The following is a 19,917-nucleotide window of genomic DNA, read 5'->3' as shown; positions in this document are numbered from 1 at the left end:
ATCACACAAGGATATATAGGGGACAGTACACATAGCACAGGGATAATTATGGAGCAGTACACATAGCACAATGACATAGAGGGGAGAGTAGACATCACACAGGGATATATAAGGAACAGTAGATATAACACAGGGGGCAGTACACATAGCACAGGGATATATAGGGGGAAATACACATAGCACAGGGATATATAGGGGGCAGTAGACATACCACAGGGATATATAGGGGACAGTACACATAGCACAGGGATAATTAGGAAGCAGTACACATAGCACAATGACATAGAGGGGAGAGTAGACATCACACAGGGATATATAGGGGGCAGTAGACATAACACGGGGATATATAGGGGGCAGTACACATAACACAGGGATATATAGGGGGTAGTATTGGTGACCATTTTTTTCAAATTTAAAACCAGGACATTTAAAATCGCTCAGCCAGCATGAGTAATAGTTGCTGTCGTAAAATATAAGTTGAAGAAATATTGCGGAGTATGCTTATCTTTTTTTTTTCTTTAAGTGAAAGAATACAATAAAATGTACTTCTTTCATTTAGATTATATATTATGAAAGTCATTTTGAGAAGAAAAAAAACAAATATTTGATATGGGTAGATTAGTACATAATTGCAAATTTACAGCTAGGTTACGAGTTTTGCGGTATGAGGTGTGCGGTGATAACTTGCAGGTTATTGTCACCGCTCACTTTCCTACAGCGCTGGTATTACAGGTTTTCATAAACCCAGCGTTAACAGGCAAGAACTGAGCATAAAGGCGGGGTCCGGGAGTGGCGGAATAGGGGTTAATAACTTTATGTAGGTGGCGGCGGTGTCGGGGCGGGACATATGGGGTAATTAAGTATAATGTAGGTGGCGGCGATGTCGGGGTGGCAGATTAGGGGTTAATAAGTATAATGTAGGTGGCGGCGGTGTAGGGGCGGCAGATTAGGGGTGTTTAGACTCGGGGTTTATGTTAGGGTGTTAGGTGTAAACATAACTTTTATTCTCCCATAGGAATCAATGGTATATCGGGCAGCAGCGAACACAAGCTTTCGCTGCTTTCAGACTCCCATTGATTCCTATGAAAAGCAGGTACGCTGGGTCAGAATAGTGGCAAGTGTACCTGGTAGATATTTGATAACTAGCAAAAGTAGTCAGATAGTGCCGAATTTGCATTCGGAACATCTGTAATGAATGACATAAGCATCGATCTGTGTCGGACTGACACCGGCAGATTGTATGTTACGTCTCAGATTTCAACTTTTGCCCATCTTTTGATAAATAAGGGGAATCAAGCTCGCCACAATTACGCTGCGGAATTCCAGGGTATTTGCGGTTGATGGCTTGATAAATAAGCCTCAATGATTTAACATCAATTTTGATGATATCAAAAATAGCCTCACAGATAAAATGATTAGCATGTTGAAGCAAGCGAACAATGCTAGGCAAATCAGAATCTGTTTCCTGTTGCGCTAAACTTTCCAACCAAAAAGTTGATGCAGCTGCAACATCAGCCGTGGATATAGCAGGCCTAATAATGTAGCCAGAAAATAAATAAGCTTTCCTTAGATAAGATTCAAGTTTCCTATCTAAAGGGTCCTTAAAATAAGTACTATATTCCATAGGAATAGTAGTACATTTGGCAAGAGTAGAAATAGCCCCATCAACTTTGGGGATTTTTTCCCAAAACTCCAACCTAACTGCTGGCAAAGGATACAACTTTTTAAACCTAGAAGAAGGAATAAAAGAAGTACCAGGCCTATTCCATTCCTTTGCAATCATATCAGAAATAGCATCAGTAACTGGAAAAACCTCTGGAGTAACCACAGGAGGTTTATAAACAGAATTTAACCATTTACTAGTTTTAGTATCAAGAGGACTAGTTTCCTCAATCAACAATTAAAATCAACACCTCTTTTAACAAGGAACGAATATACTCCATCTTAAAGAGATAAGTAGATTTGTCAGTGTCAATATCTGAGGTAGGATCTTCTGAACCAGATAGATCCTCATTAGAGGAGGAAAATTCAGTATGTTGTTGGTCATTTGAAATTTCATCAACCTTATGAGAAGTTTTAAAAGTGCTTTTACGTTTATTAGAAGGCAGAATAGCAGACAAAGCCTTCTGAATCGCATCAGCAATAAAATCTTTTATATTCACAGGAATATCATGTACATTAGATGTTGAAGGAACAACAAGCATTGTACTAGTACTTATGGATACATTCTCTGCATGTAAAAGCTTAGCATGACAACTGTTACATACTACAGCTGGAGATATAATCTCCACTAACTTACAACAAATACACTTAGCTTTGGTAGAACTGTTATCAGGCAGCAGGGTTCCAACAGTGGTTTCTGAGACAGGATCAGATCTTGCAAATGTAAGAGAAAAAAACAACATATAAAGCAAAATGATCAATTTCCTTATATGAAAGTTTCAGGAATGGGGAAAAAATGCAAACAGCATAGTCCTCTGAGCATAAAAAAGGCAAGAGGCATATAGGAAGTGGGGTTTAAATAATGAAATTATTTGGCGCCAAGTATGACGCACAACGCAAAATGAAATTTTTTGGCGCTAACAACATCCGGAAATGACACAACTCGTGTCATGGCAGACGCAACCTTGTGCAAGGAAACCTGGCGTCAACTAAGACGCCGGAAATGACGAATTTGCATCACTGAACGTACCTTCGCGCCAAGAATGACACAATAAATATCAGCATTTTGCGACCTCACAAGCCTAATTTTGCCCGTGAAAATTCATGAAAAAGCAGTCAATTTGAAGAAAAGACTATACCCCAGGTAAGAAAAAATATCTTCCTAAATATCTTTCCCAATTTTGAAACTGATAGTCTGCAAAAGGAAATATACATAAACCTGACTCATGGCAAATATAAGTACAATACATATATTTAGAACTTTACATTAATACATAAAGTGCCAAACCATAGCTGAGAGTGCCTTAAGTAATGAAAACATACTTACCGAAAGACACTCATCCACATATAGCAGATAGCCAAACCAGTACTGAAACAGTATCAGTAGAGGTAAAGGAATATGAGAGTATATCGTCGATCTGAAAAGGGAGGTAGGAGATGAATCTCTACGACCGATAACAGAGAACCTTTGAAAAGATTTCCCGTGAGGAAAAAATTGCATTCAATAGGTGATACTCCCTTCACATCCCTCTGACAAACACTGTACTCTGAGAGGAATCGGGCTTCAAAATGCTGAGAAGAGCATATCACAGAAGAAAATCAAGCACAAACTTACTTCACCACCTCCATAGGGAGGCAAAGTTTGTAAAACTGAATTGTGGGTGTGGTGAGGGGTGTATTTATAGGCATTTTGAGGTTTGGGAAACTTTGCCCCTCCTGGTAGGATTGTATATCCCATACGTCATTAGCTCATGGACTCTTGCCAATTACATGAAAGAAACATAATTTTCACTGAAGGCTTTGAATATTTCAATCCATCTGTTCGATACTGGTACAGAATTTAGTCTCCAGCAAGTAATTTTTTCATCTGTAGTGTAGCGCAGGACAAAGCAGGTTTCGTCAAACGGTTCATCTTCTACTAAAATAATTTCAGAAAAATACTGAAGAATGTAATCACTACAAACTTGAATGTTGTCATGGGTGAGTTTAGTGTTTAACAAAACACAATTGAATTTTTCGGTATGCTTAATAGATCCTTGCCATTCCTCTAGATATTGAATACATGTGTCATAAAATTCTACCACTTTTTCTTTGAAAATAGAAGGTTTTAATATTCCTTCTTCCTCAAGCTGCTTCAAATTTTGCCGCACCTGTAACGGCAAGAAAACGTTTGCTTTTCTGTCAGCTAATTTTGTTTTGAAGTCACTGTAAATATTGCTAGTTTCTATAATATAAATCTCCTGTCTTTCTATTTTCAAAATAGCATTGGGGAACATTGATGACATGTTATGCAAAAAAAGTAAAGTCAAGATTCTGTCTCTGAATTATTAAAATAATTTGTGATAATTGTGGGGCTCTTCTCGTTTGAGGCAAAATATATTTGAAGGACGCGCTCAATCGAGGATCGTAATGCCAACCATTGTGTGGTACTGTATCTGAAGACTTTCTTTTATTCGATGTCCATGAATTCATAAACTTCTTTCAATTTATTAATGTGCACTGTGTATATATATATAAGTATGAATAAATCTTGTTGATGAAAGTTTGTATAGCATTGTTCAAAATATGAGCGGCACAACCACTTCCCACAAGCTCTCTCCCACCCAAATTTAATTTCAGCTTGGTAAAAATGTTATTATTCCTAGTTCTTCGTATTCCTCCAAAGTTAGTATTGGTGTTGTCAGCACAAAATCCAAGTACCTTGGTATCTAAATGATACTTTTTTAACACTTCCAAAATATAATCAGTAACTACAGTATGTCAGATGTTTCGCCTGGCAAATCTCTTACTTCCAAAATTTTGACGTGTATGCCAAACTGTTATGAAAAATATCTTATTATTATGGGAATCAACTTTACTTCAATGTGGTTTGATGCATTAGAATAAGTAGAAATAAAATGTGCAGCATCTAAATCCTCTTCCAATAACTGTTTTGCATAAGGCAGCAGCACATTGGTAACTATTGCCTCGCATTTTGTTCTAGAACATGTAAACCTGGCATTAAAACATGTTTAATCAGTTTGCAGGTACGATCCATTGAGCGGAATGAGTGATTATGCATTACTATGTGGTGCGCCCATAAACCTTCAGCTGCAGCTAGTTTTCTTTCAGCATCTTCAAATAGTTTTTTCTTAAAATATGATGTCACACTCGTACTTGCAATTGCTGCAGATACGGCCTTTTTATGTTTGACTGTTTGTATGTGGTTTTCAATGTCAGTTTTTCCACTGTTTGCAGTAAAATATACTTCTGCAATTTACTTATTCCACCTCATTATTGTCATTATTAGTACTTGCTTTGATGAATCTATATTACTATTTAAACTTGTCATTGAAGATGCACTTTCGTCGTTTTGGTGCCATGGGTGTCCAAAAAAATAAACAATTATTATAAACTTCTTCAGATGTCAGTCTTGGTCCGAGGAAACAAAGTCACCGGTCTAGGATCGAGGGGGCAAAGACACCTTTCCTGGCCCAAAGGGGTGAAGCAGGCGTCAATACTGGTCCAAGGGGGCAAAGTCATCGGGTCTTGGCAAAGCAGCGAGGTGCGCCGTGAAAACGGTGAAGCGAAAAGCTTGAATAACTGAAAGAACGCGGAGCTCTGAGAGCCAGTGTCACGTCCGAAGATGCCAGATCACTGGTGCCTGTCCTGTGTTGTGAAGGGCCTTTTAGTCCAAAGATAACACCGAATTGGTCAATTTTGGTGGGCTCTGTGTGATGACGTCATCATCGAGTTCCCACGGTCGGGCTGTATGTAATGAGTGGGAGTATTATCGAAAAATCGCCACAATATAGGGAAAGTGCATGTGTTGAATGCCGAGTATTGCCGAGATCCAACGATCAGAACCGTTGAGTAAAACAAAACTAAAACTAGGATAAACTAATAAAATTGATTTAAGACTGGTTTATCAAGGATTGATGTACTCAATCTTTTGTTAAATTAATAATTTTTTATTTTGTAGTCCTAAACTGTACTGGTTACATCTCACGACTAACCAGACCAATGTCCAAAAAAACAGTACTGTACTGGTAAAACCAGTACGTATGGTCACTTTAGGCAGTACACATGGCACAGGGATATATAGGGGGCAGTACAAATAGCACAATCACATAGAGGGGAGAGTAAACATAACACAGAGATATATAGGGGCAGTACACATAGCACAGGGTATATAGGGGGCAGGACACAAAACACAATCACATAGAGGGGAGAGAAGCCATAACACAGGGATATATAGGGGGCAGCACACATAACACAGGGATATATAGGGGGCAGTACACATAACACAGGGATATATAGGGGGCAGTACACATAACACAATCACATAGAGGATAGAGTAGACATAACACAGGGATATTGGGGGCAGGACATAACACAGTGATATATAGGGGGCAGTACACATAGCACAGGGATATTTAGGGGGCAGTACACATAGCACAGGGATATATAGGGGCAGTACACATAGCACAATGACATAGAGGAGAGAGTAGACATAACACAGGGATATATAGGGCAGTACACATAGCATAGGGATCTATAGGGGGCAGCACATATAGCACAGGGATATATAGGGGCAGCACACATAGCACAGGGATATATAGGGGGCAGTACACATAGCACAGGGATATATAGGAGGCAGTACACATAGCACAGGGATATACAGTATATAGGCAGTAAATATGGCACAATGACATAGAGGAGAGAGTAGACATAACACAGGAGTATATAGGGGCAGTACACAACATAGGAGTATATAGGGGCAGTACACATAACACAGGAGTATATAGGGGGCAGTACACATAACACAGGAGCATATAGGGGGCAGTACACATAACACAGGAGCATATAGGGGGCAGTACACATAACACAGGAATATATAGGGACAGTACACATAGCACAGGCATATAAGGTAAAGTGCTTATAGCAGTGATCAAACTCACCAGGAGTAGGGCTTGTTGGTTGATAAATGCTTGTTGTTGAGCTGCTAGTTGTGTAGGGTCCAGACTGGGCATCACTGGCTGGGACATGGGCATTGGCTGTGGCATCATGGCTTGGGGCATCATTGCTTGTTGGGGCATCATTGCTTGTTGGGGCATCATAGCTGCAGGATCAGAGACCAAACCAATTACTGTATGATTTTGGTATTTTTCTCACTGGTATTCACAGCAATGTATCGCAGGCCGCGTCGGTAGTAACAGGTTATTAGCCAGGTCATGACTTATAAGTTCCTTGCCTCTGAAGCAGTAGTTAATCTTTCTGCAAAACCTCACCTGGCATAGAAGGCATCATCTGCATACTGCCCATAGCTGGCATCATCCCATTCACCATTGGCATAGGGTATGAAGGCATTGTACCCATTCCTGTATAACCTACAGGGGAAATACATATTGCAATTAACTGGTGGTATGCAGAGACAATGCCACTGTATGTTATACTAAAATATATAGCAACAGTAGGAATCACAGTACATGTTACATGAGTATTACATGGTCTTCTCTGCACACTAATAACTGTTGAATTTAAATACTAGATGCACTTTTTAACATTATTGCTGACTTACTGTGGTTCAGACATAATGAAGGGGCAACAGTTCCATACAACTGCTGTGTGTATGACATGAAACATAGTTATATGTAGGGCTCGATTTATCAAGCTTGGGAGGACAGGGGCTTACATATACGCCCCTGTCCGCCGCAGCTCACCTCTGGCGGACAGAATTCCATTGGCGGAATTCAGCATTGCACAAGAGCGCTATTTTGCACTCTTGTGCAACACCGCCCCCAGCCCGTGCACAGCCAATCACGCACAGACAGGAGCTGTCAATCTAAGAGGTGGAGAAGAGTCTAGGAAGCAGCAGTCTGATGACCGATGCTTGATGAATACTGACTGCAGGTTCTCTTGTGTCTGATGACCGCTGCTTGATAAATATTGACTGCAGGTTCTCTTGTGTCTGATGACCGATGCTTGATGAATACTGATTGCAGGTTCTCTTGTGTCTGATGACCGCTACTTGATAAATACAGATTGCAGGTTCTCTTGTGTCTGATGACCGCTGTTTGATAAATACTGACTGCAGGTTCTCTTGTGTCTGATGACCGCTGCTTGATAAATATTGACTGCAGGTTCTCTTGTGTCTGATGACCGCTGCTTGATAAATATTGACTGCAGGTTCTCTTGTGTCTGAAGACCACTGCTTGATAAATACTGACTGCAAGTTCTCTTGTGTCTGATGACCGCTGCTTGATAAATACTGACTGCAGGTTCTCTTGTGTCTGATGACCGCTGCTTGATAAATACAGACTGCAGGTTCTCTTGTGTCTGATGACCGCTGCTTGATAAATACTGACTGCAGGTTCTCTTGTGTCTGATGACCGCTACTTGATAAATACAGACTGCAGGTTCTCTTGTGTCTGATGACCGCTGCTTAATAAATACAGACTGCAGGTTCTCTTGTGTCTGATGACCACTGCTTGATAAATACTGACTGCAGGTTCTCTTGTGTCTGATGACCGCTGCTTGATAAATATTGACTGCAGGTTCTCTTGTGTCTGATGACCGATGCTTGATGAATACGGACTGCAGGTTCTCTTGTGTCTGATGACCGCTACTTGATAAATACAGATTGCAGGTTCTCTTGTGTCTGATGACTGCTGCTTGATAAATACAGACTGCAGGTTCTCTTGTGTCTGATGACCGCTGCTTGATAAAAACTGACTGCTGGTTCTCTTGTGTCTGATGACCGCTGCTTGATAAATATTGACTGCAGGTTCTCTTGTGTCTGATGACCGATGCTTGATCAATACTGACTGCAGGTTCTCTTGTGTCTGATGACCGCTACTTGATAAATACAGATTGCAGGTTCTCTTGTGTCTGATGACCGCTGCTTGATAAATACTGACTGCAGGTTCTCTTGTGTCTGATGACCGCTGCTTGATAAATACTGACTGCAAGTTCTCTTGTGTCTGATGACCGCTACTTGATAAATACAGACTGCAGGTTCTCTTGTGTCTGATGACCGCTGCTGGATAAATACTGACTGCAGGTTCTCTTGTGTCTGATGACCACTGCTTGATAAATACTGACTGCAAGTTCTCTTGTGTCTGATGACCGCTGCTTGATAAATACTGACTGCAGGTTCTCTTGTGTCTGATGACCGCTGCTTGATAAATACAGACTGCAGGTTCTCTTGTGTCTGATGACCGCTGCTTGATAAATACTGACTGCAGGTTCTCTTGTGTCTGATGACCGCTACTTGATAAATACAGACTGCAGGTTCTCTTGTGTCTGATGACCGCTGCTTTATAAATACAGACTGCAGGTTCTCTTGTGTCTGATGACCACTGCTTGATAAATACTGACTGCAGGTTCTCTTGTGTCTGATGACCGCTGCTTGATAAATATTGACTGCAGGTTCTCTTGTGTCTGATGACCGATGTTTGATGAATACTGACTGCAGGTTCTCTTGTGTCTGATGACCGCTACTTGATAAATACAGATTGCAGGTTCTCTTGTGTCTGATGACCGCTGCTTGATAAATACAGACTGCAGGTTCTCTTGTGTCTGATGACCGCTGCTTGATAAAAACTGACTGCTGGTTCTCTTGTGTCTGATGACCGCTGCTTGATAAATATTGACTGCAGGTTCTCTTGTGTCTGATGGCCACTGCTTGATAAATACAGACTGCAGGTTCTCTTGTGTCTGATGACCGCTGCTTGATAAATACAGACTGCAGGTTCTCGTGTCTGATGACCACTGCTGGATAAATACTGACTGCAGGTTCTCTTGTGTCTGATGACCGCTGCTTGATAAATACTGACTGCAGGTTCTCTTGTGTCTGATGACCGCTGCTTGATAAATACAGACTGCAGGTTCTCTTGTGTCTGATGACCGCTGCTGGATAAATACTGACTGCAGGTTGTCTTGTGTCTGATGACCGCTGCTTGATAAATACTGACTGCAGGTTCTCTTGTGTCTGATGACCGCTGCTTGATAAATACTGACTGCAGGTTCTCTTGTGTCTGATGACCGCTGCTTGATAAATACTGACTGCAGGTTCTCTTGTGTCTGATGACCGCTGCTTGATAAATACTGACTGCCGGTTCTCTTGTGTCTGATGACCGCTGCTTGATAAATACTGATTGCAGGTTCTCTTGTGTCTGATGACCTCTGCTTGATAAATACTGACTGCAAGTTCTCTTGTGTCTGATGACCGCTGCTTGATAAATACTGATTGCAGGTTCTCTTGTGTCTGATGACCTCTGCTTGATAAATACTGACTGCAAGTTCTCTTGTGTCTGATGACCGCTGCTTGATAAATACTGATTGCAGGTTCTCTTGTGTCTGATGACCTCTGCTTGATAAATACTGACTGCAAGTTCTCTTGTGTCTGATGACTGCTGCTTGATAAATACTGACTGCAGGTTCTCTTGTGTCTGATGACCTCTGCTTGATAAATACTGACTGCAAGTTCTCTTGTGTCTGATGACCGCTGCTTGATAAATACTGACTGCAAGTTCTCTTGTGTCTGATGACCACTGCTTGATAAATACTGACTGCAGCTTCTCTTGTGTCCGATGACTGCTGCTTGATAAATACTGACTGCATGTTCACTTGTGTCTGATGACCGCTGCTTGATAAATACTGACTGCAAGTTCTCTTGTGTCTGATGACCACTGCTTGATAAATACTGGCTGCAGCTTCTCTTGTGTCCGATGACTGCTGCTTGATAAATACTGACTGCAGGTTCACTTGTGTCTGATGACCATTGCTTGATAAATACTGACTGCAGGTTCTCTTGTGTCTGATGACCGTTGCTTGATAAATACTGACTGCAGGTTCTCTTGTGTCTGATGGCCGCTGCTTGATAAATACTGACTGCAAGTTCTCTTGTGTCTGATGACCACTGCTTGATAAATACTGACTGCAGCTTCTCTTGTGTCCGATGACTGCTGCTTGATAAAAACTGACTGCAAGTTCTCTTGTGTCTGATGACCGCTGCTTGATAAATACTGACTGCAAGTTCTCTTGTGTCTGATGACCACTGCTTGATAAATACTGACTGCAGCTTCTCTTGTGTCCGATGACTGCTGCTTGATAAATACTGACTGCAGGTTCACTTGTGTCTGATGACCATTGCTTGATAAATACTGACTGCAGGTTCTCTTGTGTCTGATGACCGTTGCTTGATAAATACTGACTGCAGGTTCTCTTGTGTCTGATGGCCGCTGCTTGATAAATACTGACTGCAGATTCTCTTGTGTCTGATGACCGCTGCTTGATAAATACTGACTGCAGGTTCTCTTGTGTCTGATGACCGCTGCTTGATAAATACTGACTGCAGGTTCTCTTGTGAGCACCTGCAGTCGTATGAGGGTGAAGAGCTTGATAAATTGAGCCCTTAGTGCTTGTATACCTGGATAATATCTGTACTATACAGTACAATCACATTTTTATCTACTGATTTACACCTCCCCCAAGTTTTATATATATATGTAGATAGAAGGACAGATAGATATATAACTCGATAGAGATAAATAAATAGAAATAGATCGATAGACAAACATAGATAGATAAGATAGATAGAGCTAGATAGATATATAGCGATAAATAGATAGAGAGATAGACATACAGACAGATAGATATAGATAGAAAGAGATGAAGATAGATATATAGATAGATAGATAGATAAAGATAAATAGATAGATAGATAGATAGATAGAGAGAGAGATAGAGATACAGACATATAATTATAGATAGAGATAAATAGAGATAGATAAATATATAGAGATAAATAGAAAGATATATATATATATATAGATAGATATATAGATAGAGATAGATAAATAGATGGAGCTAGATAGATATAGAAATATAGAAATAGATAGACAGACAGATAGAGATAAATAGATATCTAGATAGATAGATGGATAGATAAATATAGATACATTGATAGATAGACAGACAGATAGAGATAGATAGATAGATAATATAGAGATAGATAGATAATATATAGATAGATAGATAAAACAAAATGTATGCTTACCTGATACATTTCTTTCTTTCCAGACATGGAGAATCCACGTCATTCCAATTACTAGTGGGATATTCAACTCCTGGCCAGCAGGAGGAGGCAACGAGCACCCCAGCAAAGCTGTTAAGTGCAACTTCCCTTACCCATAACCCCCAGTCATTCAGATGAAAGAAAATGGAAAAAGAAGAAGCACAAGGGTGAATGGGTGCCTGAGGTTTACTAAAAAAAAAAAAGCCGAATTACAATAAAGAGGAGGGCGGGGTCGTGGACTCTCCATGTCGGGAAAGAAAGAAATTTATCAGGTAAGCATAAACTTTGTTTTCTTTCCTATGACATGGAGAATCCACGATGTCATTCCAATTACTAGTGGGAACCAATACCCAAGCTAGAGGACACGGAATGAACAGGGAGGGAGAACAAGGCAGGAGGACCTAAACAAAAGGCACCACCGCTTGAAGAACGTTTCTCCCAAAAGAGGCCTCAGCCTAGACAAAAGTATCAAATTTGTAGAATTTAGAAAAAGTATGCAAAGAGGACCATGTAGCCGCCTTGCAAATCTGTTCCAGGAGTTGAATATCCCACTAGTAATTGGAATGACGTTGTGGACTCTCCATGTCTTAGGAAAGAAATATTTTTTTCATTCCCTCCCCCATACTACTATAAATGGAGATCAATTCAAGAACTACAAAAATGTCTGTCTCTACAAGCATTATTAGTAGTACAAACTACTAGTATAAACATATAGGCATAATATTAGTATATTCAAAGTAATTTTTGCTTGATATCAGGTGTTTAGTGCAAATTCAGACAGTATATTATTACTGCAAATGTTAATTTAGAGGCAACTTGACCATCATCTACCCACTTTCATTTTTGTGCTTTGAGAAAACTGCAAAAGATACCTGAGAGCTGAGGGGCATGCCTCCGTGTCTAAGAAAAAACAACAACATAATTTATGTAAGAACTTACCTGCTAAATTCATTTCTTTCATATTGGCAAGAGTCCATGAGCTAGTGACGTATGGGATATACAATCCTACCAGGAGGGGCAAAGTTTCCTAAACCTCAAAATGCCTATAAATACACCCCTCACCACACCCACAATTCAGTTTAATGAATAGCCAAGTAGTGGGGTGATAAAGAAAGGAGTAAAAATCATCAACAAAGGAATTTGGAAATAATTGTGCTTTATACAAAAAAATCATAACCACCATAAAAAGGGTGGGCCTCATGGACTCTTGCCAATATGAAAGAAATGAATTTATCAGGTAAGTTCTTACATAAATTATGTTTTCTTTCATGTAATTGGCAAGAGTCCATGAGCTAGTGACGTATGGGATAGCAATACCCAAGATGTGGAACTCCACACAAGAGTCAATAGAGAGGGAGGGATAAAAATAAAAACAGCCAATTTCGCTGAAAAAAATTAATCCACAACCCAAAATATAAGTTTATCCTCAAAAATGAAAAGAAAAACTTAAAACATAAGCAGAGGAATCAAACCATCAAACCAACACAGCTGCCTGAAGAACTTTTCTACCAAAAACTGCTTCCGAAGAAGCTAATACATCAAAATGGTAGAATTTAGTAAATGTATGCAAAGAAGACCAAGTTGCTGCTTTGCAAATCTGATCAACTGAAGCTTCATTCTTAAAAGCCCACGAAGTGGAGACTGATCTCGTAGAATGAGCTGTAATTCTCTGAGGCGGGGCTTGACCCGACTCCAAATAAGCTTGATGAATCAAAAGCTTTAACCACGAAGCCAAGGAAACGGCAGAAGCCTTCTGACCTTTCCTAGAACCAGAAAAGATAACAAATAGACTAGAAGTCTTCCTGAAATCTTTAGTAGCTTCAACATAATATTTCAAAGCTATTACCACATCCAAAGAATATAAGGATCTCTCCAAAGAATTCTTAGGATTAGGACACAAGGAAGGGACAACAATTTCTCTATTAATGTTGTTAGAATTCACAACCTTAGGTAAGAATTTAAATGAAGTCCGCAAAACTGCCTTATCCTGATGAAAAAACAGAAAAGGAGACTCACAAGAAAGAGCAGATAATTCAGAAACTCTTCTAGCAGAAGAGATGGCCAAAAGGAACAACACTTTTCAAGAAAGTAGTTTAATGTCCAAAAAATGCATAGGCTCAAAAGGAGGAGCCTGTAAAGCCTTCAAAACCAAAATAAGACTCCAAGGAGGAGAGATTGATTTAATGACAGGCTTGATACGAACCAAAGCCTGTACAAAACAGTGAATATCAGGAAGCTTAGCAATCTTTCTGTGAAATAAAATAGAAAGAGCAGAGATTTGTCCCTTCAAGGAACTTGCAGACAAACCCTTATCCAAACCATCCTGAAAAAACTGCAAAATTCTAGGAATTCTGAAAGAATGCCAAGAAAATTTATGAGAAGAACACCATGAAATATAAGTCTTCCAAACTCGATAATAAATCTTTCTAGAAACATATTTACAAGCCTGTAACATAGTATTAATCACTGAGTCAGAGAAACCTCTATGACTAAGCACTAGGCGTTCAATTTCCATACCTTCAAATTTAATGATTTGAGATCCTGATGGAAAAACGGACCTTGAGACAGAAGGTCCGGCCTTAATGGAAGTGGCCAAGGTTGGCAACTGGACATCCGAACAAGATCCGCATACCAAAACCTGTGAGGCCATGCTGGAGCAACCAGCAACACAAACGATTGCTCCATGAAGATTTTGGAGATCACTCTTGGAAGAAGAACTAGAGGCGGGAAAATATAAGCAGGTTGATAACACCAAGGAAGTGTAAACACATCCACTGCTTCCGCCTGAGGAACCCTGGACTTGGACAGATACCTGGGAAGTTTCTTGTTTAGATAAGAAGCCATCAGATCTATTTCTGGAAGACCCCAAATCTGAACAACCTGAGAAAACACATCTGGATGGAGGGACCACTCCCCCGGATGTAAAGTCTGACGGCTGAGATAATCCGCCTCCCAATTGTCTATACCTGGGATATGAACCACAGAAATTAGACAGGAGCTGGATTCCGCCCAAGCAAGTATCCGAGATACTTCTTTCATAGCTTGGGGACTGTGTGAGTCCCACCCTGATGATTGACATATGCCACAGTTGTGATATTGTCTGTCTGAAAACAAATTAACGATTCTTTCTTCAGCAGAGGCCAAATCTGAAGAGCCCTGAAAATCGCATGGAGGTCCAAAATATTGATTAGTAATCTCGCCTCTTGAGATTTTCAAACCCCTTGTGCTGTCAGAGATCCCCAAACAGCTCCCCAACCTGAAAGACTTGCATCTGTTGTGATCACAGTCCAGGTTAGATGAACAAAAGAGGCCCCTAGAACTATACGATGGTGATCTAACCACCAAGTCAGAGATAGTCGAACATTGGGATTTAAGGATATTAATTATGATATCCTTGTATAATCCCTGCACCATTGGTTCAGCATACAAAGCTGGAGAGGTTGCATATGAAAACGAGCAAAGGGGATCGCGTCATGGACACTAAATCTATCTGGAAACCTAAAAAGGTGACCCTTGTCTGAGGAATCAAAGAACTTTTTGGTAAATTGATCCTCCAACCATGTTTTTCAAAGAAACAACACTAGTTGATTCGTGAGAGATTCTGCAGAATGTAAAGACTGAGCTAGTACCAAGATATCATCCAAATAAGGAAACACCGCAATACCCCGCTCTCTGATTACAGAGAGTAGGGCACCGAGAACCTTTGAAAAGATTCTTGGAGCTGTCGCCAGGCCAAAAGGAAGAGCAATAAATTGGTAATGCTTGTCTAGAAAAGAGAATCTCAGAAACTGATAATGATCTGGATGAATCGGAATATGAAGATATGCATCCTGTAAGTCTATTGGAGACATATAATGCCCATGCTGAACAACAACAAAAAAATAGTCCGTATAGTCACCATCTTGAAAGTTGGTACTTTTACATAACGATTCAAAATTTTTAGATCCAGAACTGGTCTGAATGAATTTTCTTTCTTGGGGACAATGAATAGATTTGAATAAAACCCCAGACCCTGTTCCTGAAATGGAACTGGCATGATTAGCCCTGAAAGCTCCAGGTCTGAAACACACTTCAGGAAAGCCTGAGCCTTTACCGGATTTGCTGGTATGCGTGAAAGAAAAAATCTTCTCACAGGAGGTCTTACTCTGAATCCTATTCGATACCCCTGAGAGACAATACTCAGAATCCATTGATTTCAGACAGCATTTGTCCAAACATCCTTGAAAAACCTTAATATGCCCCCTACCAGCTGAGCTGGAATGAGGGCCGCACCTTCATGTGGACTTGGGGGCTGGCTTTGGTTTTTTAAAAGGCTTGGATTTATTCCAAACTGAAGAGGGATTCCATTTGGAAACAGATTCCTTGGGGGAAGGATTAGGTTTCTGTTTCTTAATTTGTTGAAAGAAACAAAAGCGGTTACAAACTTTAGATTTACCCTTAGGTCTTTTATCCTGAGGCAAAAAAAAACTCCCTTCCCCCAGTGACAGTTGAAATAATCTAGATTTAGAAGTCATGTCAGCATTCCAAGATTAAAGCCACAAAGCTCTTCTAGCTAAAATAGCTAAAGACATCAATTTTGATGATATCAAAAATGGCATCACAAATAAAATGATTAGCATGTTGAAGCAAGCGAACAATGCTAGACAAATCAGAATCCAATTCTTGTTGCGCTAAATGTTCCAACCAAAAAGTTGATGCAGCTGCAAAATCAGCCAAAGAAATTGCAGGCCTGAGAAAATGACCAGAATATAAATAGGCTTTTCTTAGATAAGATTCAAGTTTCCTATCTAAAGGATCTTTAAAAGTAGTACTATCTTCTATAGGAATAGTAGTACGTTTAGCAAGAGTAGAGATAGCCCCATCAACTTTGGGGATCTTTTCCCAAAACTCCAATGTAACTGCAGGCAAAGGATACAATTTTTTAAACCTTGAAGAAGGAATAAAAGATGTACCAGGCCTATTCCATTCCTTAGAAATTATATCGGAAATAGCATCAGGAACTGGAAAAACTTCTGGAGTAACCACAGGAGGTTTAAAAACAGAATTTAAATGTTTACTAGTTTTAATATCAAGAGGACTAGTTTCCTCAATGTCCAATGTAATCAACACTTCTTTTTTTTTTTTTCCAATCAGCTTTATTTCTGTAAAAGTTCGGTTACAGGGTGGAGATGCAGCTCCTATAGTATAAATAGGCTGATTTATTTTTAAAAGAAAAATAAAACTATGGCATTTTATTCACACCGCATATCTAAATAATAAACTGTCCGTAACTTCTGTGTGCGGATGTGGTTATCCATGGTAAACTATCAATCAACAAACAAATCAACACTTCTTTTAACAAAGAACGAATGTACTCTATTTTAAATAAATAAGTAGATTTGTCAGTGTCAATATCTGAGGAAGAATCTTCTGAATTCGATAGATCCTTATCAGAGGAGGATAATTCAGTATGTTGTCAGTCATTTGGAATTTCATCAATTTTATGAGAAGTTTTAAAAGACCTTTAATGTTTTTTAGAAGGCGGGATGGCAGACAGAGCCTTCTGAATAGAATCAATAATAAAATCTTTTAAATTCACAGGTATATCTTGTGCATTAGATGTTGGAACAACAACAGGCAAAGCACTATTACTGATAGATACATTCTCTGCATGTAAAAGCTTATCATGACAACTATTACAAACCACAGCTGGAGATATAATCTCCACAGGTTTACAACAAATGCACTTAGCTTTGGTAGAACTGTTATCAGACAGCAGGGTTCCATCAGTGATTTCTGAGACAGGATCAGATTGAGAAATCTTGCAAATGTAAGAGAAAAAACAACATATAAAGCAAAATTATCAATTTCCTTAAATGGCAGTTTCAGGAATGGGAACAAATGCAAACAGCATAGCCCTCTGATAGGAATGGGGTTTTAAATAATGAAATATTTGGTGCCAAGAATGACGCACAACACAAACAGAATTTTTTTTATACTTTAGCATTTTGCGCCCTTGCAAGCCTAATTTTGCCCGCGAATTTAAATTGACAGTCAATTGAAAAAAGACTATATCCCAGGTAAGAAATACATTTTATCCTAAAAAATGCATTTCCCAGATATGAAACTGACAGTCTGCAAAAGGAAATAAACTGAAATCTGAATCATGGCAAATATAAGTACAAAACATATATTTAGAACTTTATATAAATACATAAAGTGCCAAACCATAGCTGAGAGTGTCTTAAGTAATGAAAACTTACTTACCAAAAGACACCCATCCACATATAGCACATAGCCAAACCAGTACTGAAACGGTTATCAGTAGAGGTAATGGAATATGAGAGTATATTGTCGATCTGAAAAGGGAGGTAGGAGATGAATCTCTACGACCGATAACAGAGAACCTATGAAATAGATCTCCCGTGAGGAAAACCATTGTATTCAATAGGTGATACTCCCTTCGCATCCCTCTGACATTCACTGTACTCTGAGAGGAATCGGGCTTCAAAAATGCTGAGAAGTGCATGTCAACGTAGAAATCTAGCACAAACTTACTTCACCACCTCCATAGGAGGCAAAGTTTGTAAAACTGAATTGTGGGTGTAGTGAGGGGTGTATTTATAGGCATTTTGAGGTTTGGGAAACTTTGCCCCTCCTGGTAGGAATGTATATCCCATACGTCACTAGCTCATGGACTTTTGCCAATTACATGAAAGAAAAGTATGTTTATTCTGCACTGTAGCACAAAACTGCACTACTTGATAAAATAAACTTTGTAGATGGAACAAAGAGGGGGTAATTATCATTTTGTCCCTTTAAGCCTGGGGACTCTGGTGCATAGATACTAACATCAGCATAAACAAATAATTAGTATTATTATAATAGTTAGTTGACCGCACCCATAGTTCACAAGTTACAAATAGCTCGTATACAACACCCAGCAAATTAACTTTATTGCCTCTATCTCTCCTTGGCCCCATTCCAACCCATCAGAGAAGCCGTGGGAAAACGTCACACAGGGTGATTTGCGATTATTCCAAACTATTTAAAGAGTCATTTAAATTAGTAAAATGACTTGAGTTATGTAAAGTATATTAAACTATATTGTGAATATCTATCCACCTTCTTGAGATAAGAGATTGAACCTTGCTATCAAACTAAAGCTTTCAGGAAAACTGAAAAGAAGGAAAAACAAGTGCCCCGCGTTATCTTGTTTGAGGTTTGGTTTTTAAAGATAAAATAGTAAACAACTCACATATTTGTTGACACTTTTATTGAAAGTGCTAAATCAGGATTTCTGGGTTTCCACATCTCAGCTTACAGGTATTTATGGTAGAATTTATGGTAACAGTAATGTGCTACAGCAGGTTAAATTGCGCTCGTATTACAAGCTGAAAGTAAATGTGAACGTGTGAGCGCAATCGTGATTTACGCTAGAATGATTACAACAACCACAGAACTCTGGTTAACTGTTTTGGGAAACTTAACGGTGTCACAAAACACATCAAAAATACATTTCAAAGTACAGTTACGCTTATGATAACACCATCTAATAAAAATGATTAAAAAAAAATATTGCACACAAAAGATCAAAAGGGCTCAAAGATATGAGGTCTCAATTGTTAGAAAAAAAAGATGTATATGTATGTAATATGTTTATATGTGTGTACATATGTATTTATATATTTATATGTGTACATATGTATTTATATGTGTGTGTATGTATGTATTTATGTATTTATATGTGTATGTATGTATATGTGTACATATGTATTTATGTATTTATATGTGTATGTATGTATGTATTTATGTGTGTATGTATGTATTTATATGTATTTATATGTGTATGTATGTATTTATATGTATTTATATGTGTATGTATTTATGTATTTATATGTGTATGTATGTATTTATGTATTTATATGTGTATGTATGTATGTATGTATGTATGTATGTATTTATATGTGTATGTATGTATTTATATGTGTATGTATGTATTTATACGTGTATGTATGTATGTATTTATATGTATTTATGTATTTATATGTGTATGTATGTATTTATGTATTTATATGTGTATGTATGTATGCATGTATTTATATGTGTATGTATGTATTTATAGGTGTATGTATGTATTTATATGTGTATGTATGTATGTATGTATGTATGTATGTATGTATTTATATGTGTATGTATGTATTTATATGTGTATG

General features: G+C 38.8%; 1 protein-coding gene across 1 annotated transcript in view; it reads right to left on the bottom strand.

The window, feature by feature from the left end:
- The window catches only part of MYO15B (myosin XVB), a 214,696-nt gene that overhangs the window by 128,317 nt on the left and 66,462 nt on the right, over positions 1 to 19,917 (bottom strand). The window contains exons 12-13 of the mRNA XM_053722137.1: positions 6,933 to 7,031; positions 6,603 to 6,763 (exon numbers count right to left, since the gene is read on the bottom strand). Coding sequence (XP_053578112.1) covers positions 6,603 to 6,763; positions 6,933 to 7,031 — 260 coding nt within the window. The remainder of the gene's footprint in view (positions 1 to 6,602; positions 6,764 to 6,932; positions 7,032 to 19,917) is intronic.

The sequence above is a fragment of the Bombina bombina genome, chromosome 1, assembly GCF_027579735.1.
Source record: "Bombina bombina isolate aBomBom1 chromosome 1, aBomBom1.pri, whole genome shotgun sequence".
Taxonomy (NCBI): Eukaryota; Metazoa; Chordata; class Amphibia; order Anura; family Bombinatoridae; genus Bombina; species Bombina bombina.
This window is presented reverse-complemented; position numbering and strand designations above follow the sequence as displayed.